The sequence below is a fragment of the Typopeltis vanoorti genome, chromosome 16, assembly GCF_054136105.1.
Source record: "Typopeltis vanoorti isolate ZY-2024b chromosome 16, IOZ_Tvanoo_1.0, whole genome shotgun sequence".
In the NCBI taxonomy this organism is placed as follows: domain Eukaryota; kingdom Metazoa; phylum Arthropoda; class Arachnida; order Uropygi; family Thelyphonidae; genus Typopeltis; species Typopeltis vanoorti.
This window is the reverse complement of record NC_143564.1, coordinates 70,937,955-70,951,251: the sequence shown is the minus strand read 5'-3', so window position 1 is coordinate 70,951,251 and position 13,297 is coordinate 70,937,955. Positions and strand designations below refer to the sequence as shown.

At 34.9% G+C, this 13,297-nt stretch overlaps 1 protein-coding gene across 3 annotated transcripts in view; it reads right to left on the bottom strand.

The window, feature by feature from the left end:
• The window catches only part of LOC150098116 (polyamine deacetylase HDAC10-like), a 420,755-nt gene that overhangs the window by 266,979 nt on the left and 140,479 nt on the right, over positions 1 to 13,297 (bottom strand). For all 3 annotated transcript variants that reach the window (XM_090406206.1, XM_090406205.1, XM_090406204.1), the window contains one exon: positions 8,661 to 8,787. In XM_090406206.1, coding sequence (XP_090262332.1) covers positions 8,661 to 8,787 — 127 coding nt within the window. The remainder of the gene's footprint in view (positions 1 to 8,660; positions 8,788 to 13,297) is intronic.

Below are 13,297 nucleotides of genomic sequence, written 5' to 3'. Positions count from 1 at the left end.
CACATGCAGTTTAAATGGTTTGAAGATATGTTCTTTCTTGTGGTTATATCAGTTGCTTTAGTATCATTTTTGTTCTAAGTGTTTATCAGAACTCCCCCCCCCCCTCTCACACACTCACACACACATACACACACAGAGAGAGAGAGAGAGAGAATGTATGTTACATCAGTATATAAACATACTTATTACATACTGATATATGTTACATCATTAATGGACTCGTGTGCCAATCAATTACTTTTCTTTTCTAGTTTCTCTGTTGATGCAAATTTTTTGGTTATTATATGCTGGTACTAACATACAATATTCTTCAAGTGTGCAGTATACTGCATGAAAGGCCTCTAGATGTATGAGCTGTAGCACTGCATAATGAATAACAAAATTAGGTAAAAACACCACTAGAAAAGCCATTCCTGTACTGTTAAAAATTAGGAATGAGGAACCCACATTTCCTCATATATATCCAAGCATGCAATTTACTGTCAACTGTGTTTTCATGGAAAACAAATGAATGGTTATTTGAATTTGCAGTTAAAAAGTGTCTATTTCAAAATAAAACTGCAAAGTATACACACAAATAACTTATCTTTTCAAAGTATTGCTACAGTGAACACTTCATAAAAGATGGGTCTAATGGCTGATATTCATCCCAAACATTACTTCAGTTTTTCAACGATGAATTATTATTATTATTATTATTATTATTATTATTATCTGAGACTTCCAGGGAGTTGAGGACTTATCGGAGGAGGATATACATCACTCAAACCAGATATCATACCTTCCTTTAAATTCATTCACACTAGATGCACTCACTACCTCTAAAATTCCACTCACTCCTCTGCTCTGTGAGAGAAAAACTAAGCTCTTACCCTTTCTTGAATGCAAACAAACTTAACTTCAATGGATGCTACTGTGTTCTCTCTTCACCTGCTATATAATGAAAAATTTCATCATATAATATCCTATAACACCCATTCAGACATTTATAGACCTTTATCGTATCACCCTCTTTCTCCTGTTAACCAGTCTGTAATCCATATACTCACAATCTCTCCTCATAATCTAAATGGCATTATCCCAATATAATTTTTGTTACACGTCTTTGCACCTTTTCTAGAGCTTCTTTAATCCTGAACCATGGAGGCTAAATCTGCACACCCAGTCCAGGCAGTCATATCAAGGCCTTATAAAGAGGCAAAATGACTTCCTTATCCTTGCACCATATAAGTGTAGCATAAAAAATTGTAGCATTCTAAATGGCTTTTCTATTGGCACAAACTTGATCATCTGCCCCTTTCCAAATCGCAAAGCAATTACAAATCCTATTATACTCCCATGATTTTTTTAGCCTCTTGGAACTCTCTATTTCCCACTGCCCTTTTGACCAAGCTTCTAAATTATGCAGTGCAGCCACCGTAATCGGATTTATACTTCCAAGTTTGAATATCATCTACTCCCACCAAATATCTTGTCCTATAAACATCCATCTCATACCATATACTCTCAAAGCCATTAGTGTTACTTCCACTGAGATTCTCCACCCTGAGAACACACAATCATGAGTATCACTCCACCACCACATTTACCTTCCCTATCCTGTCGAAATATGCTATACCCTTTGAATTTTTATTCCTGTGAGAACATCCTCTTCAGTTAACCAAGTTTCACTGATACCAACAACCTTTGGAGAAACTGAGTCAATCAATGCCACTCATTCCCTTTATTCCTAATGCTTCTAGCATATACAGAAAAAAAACATGTATTGCGTATTCTTACAGCCATTATTACTCCTCTCATATTCCACCTAACTCTGTAATATAGTGTACACCCTCTTATTTCTCAAGCAACTATCCCCACGTGTGGCTATCCCCACAACATTCCACCTGGGCATTCCTAGTTTTCCTGTCCCAACACACTCACTTGTCCAGAAAATTACAGTCTCTCCAAATGCCTGCATCGTTCTACATTCAAATGCAATTTGTCTCTTGCAGACAGCTCTTCAAACATACTCCACGCATCCATATATTCCAGACCCCCTTTTCCTGCACATTCTTGCTATTGTTTCATTCGTCATTACTGCTCTTCTCCTCCACTCCACATTATCATACCAGGTGGAGAGGATCCAGAGATGAGTGACCAAGATGGTAGCAGGTCTATGGAATTAACCTTACGAGAACAGGTTGAATATTTGTGGGTTACAGAAACTGGTTGATAAGCGGAAAAGGGATGAGATGATATGATTGAGACATTTAAATTGCTGAGGAGTTTTTACAAGATTAATTCAGAGGAAATTTTTCTGAACAGATGTGGTGGGATAACTAGGGGACCATCCATAGAAACTGAGTAAACCACTTTCCAAGCTAAAAACCTAAGTTTTTAGCTTGGAAAGTGGTGAATGAGTGGAATAGGCTGCCATAATCTGTTGTGGGTGTCATGACTGTAAATGAGTTCAAAGCAAAGTGTGATGGATGCTGCACAAATGCTGAATAATTTTTGACATGATGTTAGGGCCTCCCCTGATGAGTCTAAGGACTCCTTGGAGTAGCCAGTAATAATAATAATAATAACAACAATAATACTAATAATAATCTTTCCTTTGACACATTTCTGTGGAACTATGTCTAACATCAACCTCAAATCTTGTGCTAACGATTCACAATTCAGGTCATTCATCCCAAATATTACTATCATCTCCTCCATATTTTCACTCCTCTCACTGCCATTGCCATACTCTTTATCATTCCATCAGGAAAGACTCCTCTAGTGCACTACTCTGCACACTCCAAATTATCGAATCTCCATATATGACACTCCTAATAGATTCATTCATCCTTCTCTGACTGGCATCCCTGACTCTCTCCTCCCTCTCTCCTCTTACTCTCTCTCTCTCTCTCATCCCTCTATCTCTTGCTCCCGCACTCTCTCTCATCTTTCTAAAATTCCTTCTCTTCCACCGTCTCTCCTATTCTCTTGCCTTCCTCTCTTCCTTTCTCACTGATGTTGTTCTCATCAACCTACTTCTGTTTCTCTCACACTAGCTAACCTATCTATCCTCACATGATCTTAATTCATCCTTCTCAATCCACACAATCATGGCCATCAGACAAACCCTTTCTGTCTGCTAAACTACCAAAGGCTAAATCTATATGTAGGTCTTTAATATTCCTTCCATTTTCAAACACACTCCTAGCATCCACAAACTGAAAATCACCCATTTCTGAAGCACTATCTCTGCTGCCATTAAATCCTAAGATCAAGGCACTCATGTCTTCCAGCACCTCCAATCCCTGCATTTCAATGGGATACATACATACCGCATGAATAGCAAGCTACAATATCTTCATTTCAGTAACTAGGGCTGTTACTGAAATGGGTAGCTGCTATGTTGAATAATCACTACATATGGAAACAATACCGAGATTGAGATTTTAGTGTTTTAATAATTTCTCTCTTATTTCATATAAATTTATTTAACTGTCAGTTTTAAGTTTTAAAGGAGGTATACCATGAGCAGACATATCGATACAAAATAAATAACGGAAAAAACTCACGTAGAAAGATTATTTAATAGTATAATTTTCGCCTGTGTGTCACAGGCATCTTCAGTACATTAAGCTCAAAATTAAACACTAACTGACAATTCCAAAAAGCGCCACCTAAGTAGCTGGTGTAAGATAACTAAAAAGGTCAATAACTTTCCTAAAAAAAAAAAAAAAAAAATATTAATACAATAAAAAGTTAGGAAAGATTAGCTGATTTGTAAAGTACTATCTCCCATAAAGGGGATAGACGTAAGCCATCGGATCTGTTTAAGTTAGGAGAATGAAGTAGAGTTTCACATGTTTCTTTATAAAGGCGTTCCATGAGAAACTGACTTTTGTGAAGAACTCTTGTCTTTCTCCAATGAACTCTGTGTCTAGTGAAGATGGCATGTTCAGAAAGTCCAGACTTTTTAGGTTTAAAGTAATCAATATAAGATTGGTGTTCTTCTAGCCGAATAGAGGCAGATCTTTCCGTTTGTCCGAAATAAGATAATCCACAAAAGCACGGAATCTGGTAGACACCTGGATGATTAAGATGTGGAAGCTTGTCCTTAGGAGAAGTGAGAAACGTGGAGATTTTTCTAAACGGTCGAAAGGCAACAAAAATATTCAGTGGTTTTAAAACTTTTGCTATACGTTCACTGATGCCTTGTACATAAGGGATAGTAATGCGCGTTATTTCCTCTGTGTTTGAAGAGGAAGACATATTAAAACTACTCAAAGTTCTTTAAATGAAGCAATTCTTATAACCATTAGATAGAAAGGAAGAAGTTATATATTGTAGTTCTTTCTGTAAAAGATCGTCTGAAGAACAAAAGGAGTGGTAATAATAAGGTGCCAATTATGGATTTTTTTCGTAACATAGACAGGGGTATTCGATCCTTATCCCAAAATACAGCCAACAGATTACGTTTTGAATGTGCACAAATTCTTTTTCATGCCAAGCCTCCTCGTCCTAATCTTTTTTACTCTGAGTTTAAAGCATTGAAATCACTGAAGAATAACAATAATTACGAAAGCTGATAAGGGGAAGGCTGTAGTGATTCAAGATAGGAAGGAATATGAGAGAAAAATGTCTCTTTTACTTCGCGACTATTCAACTTATAGGCCTCTTACATCGGATCCTACCCGGAGTCAATTGAAGAGACTTAATTCTCTTATAGATAATGTATCTACATGGAATGAAGATCAAAAGAAAAAACTTAAAACCTTCTTCGGTCATCCACCTAGATTGTATGGTCTTCCAAAAGTTCATAAACCAGGCATTCCGTTAAGACCAGTCGTAGATTGTATAGGTTGCTCCACTTACAAAATTTTTTATCAAATTTACTCTCCTCTTCAACTAGAAGAACTGATACTTATATAAAAAATACTTTGGATTTCAAAAATAAAATTTCAGATCTTCATTTGGACGTTTCTGATATCATGATCAGTTTAGATGTTTCTTTATTTACAAATGTACCTCTTTCGGAAAGTATTGAGGAATTTCCTTCAGACATTGTAAACGTGTTTGATTTTGTAATAAATTCTGGTTATTTTTCCTTTAAAAATAAGTTGTATCAACAAATCGAAGGAACAGCGATGGGTAATCCTCTTTCTCCTGCTATCTCCAATTTCTTTATGGAACATTTTGAACAACGTATCTTTGACAACATTTCTCCCAGACCTACTCATTGGTTCAGATATGTTGATGACATTTTTGCTGTATGGAATGGCTCTTCTGATGAACTTCAACAATTTCTCACTAAGTTAAACGCATTTCATCCTAGGATCAAGTTTACCCTAGAAGTAGAATCAAATAAGCAGTTAGCCTCTTTAGATCTTCTAATTCTTCGCCAACCAGATGGTAACCTACATTTCTCAGTGTATAGAAAGAAGACTCATACAGGCCATTATATCCATGCGGAATCTCATCACCATCCCAGTCAAAAGGCAAGAACTATTAAAACACTGGTTCATCGGGCCCACTCCTTTTGTTCTTCAGACGATCTTTTACAGAAAGAACTACAATATATAACTTCTTCCTTTCTATCTAATGGTTATAAGAATTGCTTCATTAAAAGAACTTTGAGTAGTTTTAATATGTCTTCCTCTTCAAACACAGAGGAAATAACACGCATTACTATCCCTTATGTACAAGGCATCAGTGAACATACAGCAAAAGTTTTAAAACCACTGAATATTTTTGTTGCCTTTCGACCGTTTAGAAAAATCTCCACGTTTCTCACTTCTCCTAAGGACAAGCTTCCACATCTTAATCATTCAGGTGTCTACCAGATTCCGTGCTCTTGTGGATTATCTTATTTCGGACAAACGGGAAGATCTGCCTCTATTCGGCTAGAAGAACACCAATCTTATATTGAATACTTTAAACCTAAAAAGTCTGGACTTTCTGAACATGCCATCTTCACTAGACACAGAGTTCATTGGAGAAAGACAAGAGTTCTTCACAAAAGTCAGTTTCTCATGGAACGCCTTTATAAAGAAACATGTGAAACTCTACTTCATTCTCCTAACTTAAACAGATCCGATGGCTTACGTCTATCCCCTTTATGGGAGATAGTACTTTACAAATCAGCTAATCTTTCCTAACTTTTTATTGTATTAATATTTTTTTTTTTTTTTTTTTTAGGAAAGTTATTGACCTTTTTAGTTATCTTACACCAGCTACTTAGGTGGCGCTTTTTGGAATTGTCAGTGTTAGTGTTTAATTTTGAGCTTAATGTACTGAAGATGCCTGTGACACACAGCCGAAAATTATACTATAATCTTTCTACATGAGTTTTTTCCGTTATTTATTTTGTATCATTATTTAACTGTTCTTATCTTATCAGCTTTGATATTCTATTATCTATTTCCATATTTCCAAAACAGCTGCAATGTTATTTGTTCTATAGGTTTTTCTTGAGAAAATACAATTCATGTTTGCAATGTTCCTACCCATTTTCACAATTTTGTCTTTTTATCTGATTTTGTTATTATGGTTACTCATTTCAGTTAAAAACAAATGGAGACTTACTGGATTTATTTAGGAATCTAATATCATCAGCATAAAGTAAAGAGCTGAGGTTAATGTCTAATTCTGAAACCAAGTTTAAAGTTACTTTTCTTCATAATAGGATCCATATAAATAATGAATAACAGCTGGAATGGCAAGCATATTTGCCCTACACCAAACTATCTTTTGTTATATCCTTCTGTTTTAATGCTGACTTACAACTTAGGAACAGACTACATATATTGCACTGTATGTCTTTACAGCAGAATATCATCATCATCATCCAAGACCTATAGGAAGTCAAGGACTTATTGAAGAAGCTCATACATCACCCACACCAGCTATCATACCTTCCTTTAAACTCATTCATATTAGATGCACTCATCACTTCAACAGGCAAACTTTTCCACTGACTCACAGCTCTTGGAGAAAAATCTAGCTTTTACCCCTTTCTTAACAGCATGCAAACTCAACTTCCAAAGATTTTCCCTTGTCCCCTCCCTACCTTTCATATAATGAACAATTTCATTATATGTCCTGAAAAAAAAATTATAATATCTTCATTTTTAATATGATGATGGAATTGATGTCATCTGTTCACTCTCCCAATTTTTCTTAAAACTTTCATATCTGATGTCTCTAGTCCTTGATCAGTCGTCTCATTTCTACCCAAAACTTCGATCCATAAGTTAAAACTAAATCTTTTGACTACTTGAACTGAATCCCCCATAACAGCTATGCTTATTCTAGTGTCTGTTTCTATATTTCAATTACCATCTTCACTAAAACGCCATCTTCGCTAAGAAGCACTATCTTTGAATCATCAGCTAACAGACTCCTCTCTGGACTCTTTGACTAGTTTCATACCAGAATTGTTACTGATGTAACAAATCTGGTATGATCAGCAATTAAAAAAAAAAAAAAAAGTAAGAACATGGAAAATAACACCTGCCTTCTCACTTGAGAATCTACAGATCAAGGAAAATATTTTAGCAATTTAGGCACAGCTTTTAGTGAAGATAGCATATGAAATATAGAAACAGACACTAGAATAAGCATAGCTGTTATGGGGGATTCGGTTCAAGTAGTCAAAAGATTTAGTTTTAACTTATGGATCTAAGTTTTGGGTAGAAATGAGGCAACTGATCAAGGACTAGAGACATCAGATATGAAAGTTTTAAGAAAAATTGGGAGAGTGAACAGATGATATCAATTCCATCATCATATTAAAAATGAAGATATTATAATTTTTTTTTCAGGACTTCCATAATAAGAGATTATGAAGAACCTTCATATTGTCAGCAATCAAGAATGTGTGAGCACAGCTAATCTAAGGTGGTATGACTACTAGTTACTTAAATGGAGTGGAAGAGAAAAGGTTAGCAAAAATTGGATGCCAAAATGGTCTTCCTTCAGGAAAATGACCTGAAGGAAGATCAAGATCTAGGCAGTTTAATGAAGTCAGAAATGCCTTAGGAGACTGAATATAAGATCTGACAAAATTAGAGTTCTAAGAAATAAGAAATTGATCTGCAGGAAAATTGTTAATAGGAGATTAATAATAATGTAAACTTTATCCCATAGTACTATAACAGTATCCTCTACATCCTGTGAGAGCACATATCATGTATTTGATGACGATGATGGTGACGAATAAAGTCCTTCATTAAATGCAGCATTCTAAAACAATCATCATCAAATTCCTGCCATGTACCCTCAAGGGGTGTACAGGATATGACAGTACTACATGAAAAATTACATCATTACTAACTTTACTAACTTCTAAAACAATAAAATAATAAAAAATGTAAAAATCATCTTTTCTTGCCTGTTTCAGCCAAGTAACTGGTAAATTTTTAGTAAAGACAGTGTAAATAATCTTATTTCTATAAAATAGATCCATCTTCATTGCACAGGTTTCATTGTTTTGCATAACAACAAAAAAAAAAAGTCAATTCCAGATGCAACTGGCTAATGTCCTCAGTTAAAAAGAAAAATCCTTATGAATGTCCTTCATGTACTAGCTGGATACAAAACAACATCTCCCCAGCCATAGGGCAGTGTCCCATAAAACAGAAACATTGGCATTAATAATAATAAGAAGAAGAAAAGCATACTTCATTAAGAGGGATATTAATGTTATATCCTTTGCCTTTGCCTTTTCCAATGCTGTCATAGTCACTCTCCCTAAGAAACGGCCATCTTTTGCCGAATTCATATTGATGCATGGAAAAGTACATCATGCTGTGAAAAAAAAACAAAAAATGTAATTAACATTATTTAACAAAATTCTTAAATATCATTTTAAATAAAAGGAAAATTATATTAAAATTTATTCATTTGGTATCAAATAATCTGATATCCAATTATCATCTGACTTTCGATTAAGTGAACCTTACGACATATATTATACTTGACAAGAAATTATATTCCTGTTTTAATCCTAACCAAGCAGTACAACTTTCCATAACATCACGACATTCACTTCATCAGACTTGTTGAATTCAACAACCATTTCCTTAGGTAATGATTTTGTATTAAAAAAAGAAAAGAAATTAAATCGAATTCTGCATTCTTAAAATATATAAAAGTGATGTAAAAATATGGAAAACCAGAAAAAAAAAGGCAGCAACATGATAATCTTAGGGTAATAAACAATTAATTTTAGAATTAATTAATTAATTTTAGAAGGTCAGATCTAGTCATCTGGGTTTCTTGGGAACAAGAAAATAGTGGAGAGAAAACAGAGGTGAGAGACCAAGATGGTGAGTAATCTGTGGAATGCTACCTATGATATACACTGAGGGTTTGTGGATGCAGAAGTTGGTTGATAGGCAAAAAGGAGGGAATGATAGAAATATTTAAATTACTTAAAGAGTTTGATAGGACTGATACACGAGAAATGTTTCAGCACTTGACTAGAAGGGGCAGAACAAGAGGTCATCCTTGGAAGTTGAGTAAGAGTGTGGTTAGTAGGGGTGTGAGGATTAGATTTTTTGCTTTAAGAGTTGTGAATGAATGCAAGAGAACTGCCAGAGTCAGTTGTGAGTGCTTTTTTGTCTGTTAACATGTTCAAGGACAGATATGATTGACAGATATTGTATGGATAGTTTCGGTTTCCTGCAATGAATCTTTGGACTCCATGGAGATGTCTGTACAATAATAATAATAATAATGATAATTCTGCTCATCACTTCAACAACTACCGGAAACATTACTGAAATCCATTTTTGGGATGTCCAAAAGCTTTCATATTTTATTAGAGAAAAAATCAAAGAATATTAAAAAAAGACAAGCTTGTAGATTCAGTGAGAAAAACTGAAGAAAATATTGATTAATTCAGACAATGAGGTATGTTGTTTACAAGGCTAGAAAAATCAGAACTTCATTATAGCATCCTAGAAAATTATTATTATTATTATTTTGACACCTCCAGGGAGTCCAAAGACTCATCGAGGGAGAGTGTGCCGACAGCATCGAACGATTGGTCCCCTTCCAACTACTAACCATGCTCAAACTTACTTAACTGAGCCATTAGTAGCAGAGGCTCTACCAATCGACCAACCTTTAAGAAATCTCATTGAAAATTCTTGGTAAGATGATGTACCCTTAGAGAACAGAGAAAATGTAAGAAAGCTAAATTGTATAAAAGTAGCTAAACAAAAGTTATGGGAAGAGTGGGAAGGATATAGAACATAAATATCACAACGGTCAGACAAGTCTGGAAGCTATTAAAAAGCTTAGAAATGATGGAACGATGATAAAACACACAAAACTGATGATAGAGATTTTCTGGATGTGTGGAATAATTACTTAAAAAATTTTGAATGATATTAACAGTGACAATATATAGTGATAGAAAATATTCAAAATAAATGCATTCAGGTGCACATAATAATACTTGAGTGAAAAAAAAAAAAAAAAAAAAAAAAAAACATCAGAAACCCATAATGTGAAAATGCATCTAGATCAAATGATATTTGACTACAAATGCTCCAGCATGAAGGTATGAAAGTTTTATGGTTGCTACTGCATAATTTAGAAAGATAAATCCAGATTGATAGAAGTAATATCCATAAAAAGAAAATAAAACTGAATGCAAGAATTATAGCCAGGTGTTCAAGTAAGATCTATGTAAACATATATTTGAGAAGAGGCCAATAAAAATCAAAAGCAATAAGTTGGTTTTGTGAAAAATAGGATTGTCAGAAACTTATTTTTACTTTAAGAGAAATAGTTGAAAATGCAGGGAAACATAACAAGGATGTGTGTTTAAGTTTTGTATACCTGGAAAAGGAATATAATAAGGTACAATACAAAAAACCTCTTCAAAACATTACAGTTACATGGTCTCAAGGAAACTTTACAGAGCAATATGTAGCCTATACTTAACATGTAATTCAACAAATGGAATTGAAGAATGTATGGGAATATGTTTTGATATAAAATCAGATGTAAAGCAAGGAAACATGCTTTTTGTGTTGTTAATCAACACACATATAAAAATGCATAAAATGAAATTGATGATAAACTTAAAATCAAAATTAATGACATTAAACTCAGCTGTTTACTTTAGGTAAGTAATGTTATACACTTAAATAAATCCTGTAACAAATCTTCAGGAGTCTTTATTATTATTATTATTCGTGACACTTCCAAGGAGTCCGAAGACTCATCGCGGGAAGACACCTATTGTACAACTCTCCGTCTCCACCACTATACCGAACCTCTACCACCAATCAACAACATCAGCGGCATTAACTAAAGTGCATAACTGCTTTATCAAATATGCTATGAAAATTAGCAATGAAAAACACAAAAAATAACAAAATAACTTTCATAGATTTTTTTTTTACTGCTTGTGAGGAAAAAAAAAAAAAAACAGAAATATGGTAAACATAAATTGCATTCTCAGTGGAGAACCTAAAGAACAAGTACAATATTTCAGCTATTTAAGCACAGTATTTAGCTAAGATTGCAAACTAAATATTGAACCACATAAAGAATAAACAAAACTGGCATGTTGGGGAGCAAAAGGAGGAATAAGAAAGAAATTAGCCAAATAATATCAATATACAAGACAGTATACAACTAATTTTAACATATTATTATTAGTATTATTATGATTCAGGCTTCCATGGAGTCAAAAGACTCATCGTGGGAGGCCCTTCCTAGAAAACACAAAGTCTATCATATCACTCCTTGAACGAGTTCAAGGAGTTGTAGACTTTGTGTTTTCTAGGAAAATAGAGTGGTGATAGCATGAACACCATTCATGCTCTCACCACTCTATTAGACAATGAATTCCACAGTTCAACTACCTCCCATGCAAAAAAACCACTCCTCACCCTCTTGCTCACAGCTTCCTTTCATAACTTCCAGCGATGGCCCCTTGTCCTCAATCCTCTCCCCCCGTTCCACAAAGCGAAAGAGCTCTCCAGTGTCAACCCTGTAACTACTTCTCAACAGTTTAAAAGTCTCAATCATATCACCTCTCCATCTTCTATCCACCAAACTCTGCAGGTCACATTCCCTCAGCATGTCCTCATAACTAACATTGTACAGTCCTGAAACCATCTTTGTTATCAGCCTCTATACCCTTTCCACAGTTAATTTATCCCCTTCAAATCCTAGGAAAATTTTCAGAACAACAGTCCAAGTGTGGTCTGACCAGGGCTTTATACAAGGGAATGACAACTCTTTTATCTCTGCAAGTCAGCATTCTTCTCAGTATTGCAGCAATCCTCTGGGTTACCTTCACCACCTTTGCAATATGTTCCCTGAATTTCAGATTTCTATCAATCATCACCCCCAGATCTCTTGCCTCCCCTACATTCTCCAGTACAGCTCCTCCAATAGAGCATGCAGTCTCCTATCGATGTCTTCCAAACTTCAAGACTTTACATTTTGCTGCATTAAACTGAAATCCCCATTCATTTGCTTATCTGTCTAGTTTATTCAAATCATCTTGCAGGTTGCCACATCAGTGAAGATTAAAGACTGAAAATATGAGATTTTCAAGGAAATTAGGGGAGGGAACAAGGAATATCAATAGCAAAATCATATTAAAAATGAAGACATTATTATAGTAACCTCCATGGAGTTAACAGATTCATCGTGATAGTCTATCACTGATAGACCCACCCAACTAGCAACATGTCAATCATAATGTAATGAACTGTGAAGTTATTTACACTCCCTGCATTCACAATGCAGTCCTGAAATGCATTCAACTATGCATTCAAAAAAAAATATTTATCTCTCATCCAGAGTATTTTAATAATAAGACAGTACACCTTTTAACGACTTGTATATGGGAAATATATGACCTCTGCATTACTTCAATCGGTATCTCTTCTTGGTCTGGCTCCCATCAATGACATTTTAATGATGTTCGTCTTTGGTTTGCATGCTTCCTAGGGAGCAGAGAGGCTCTGCTTGGTAGCAAGTTTTTGCCTGTCATCGAGTAGAGCCATTGCTGATTTTCCTGTACTAGAACAATTCAAGTCAGAAGTAAGTGATGAGTTTAGTAGTAATCCTTTAGGGTCACTCAGTGAGATGTAGAGTGATCTTGTAGATTGCTCAGAGCTTTTGGATAGGTATCCCTGCACTTTAACATACCTCATAAAGATTGAAACTGGTCTGGTTAGTGGCCCTTCCCATAATCCATAGCATTATACACATCAGAAAGGGGAGGGTATGCTTTGCATTATGGGATACCAAGGAAATTGATGTGAAGTCATTAGCCTCTATA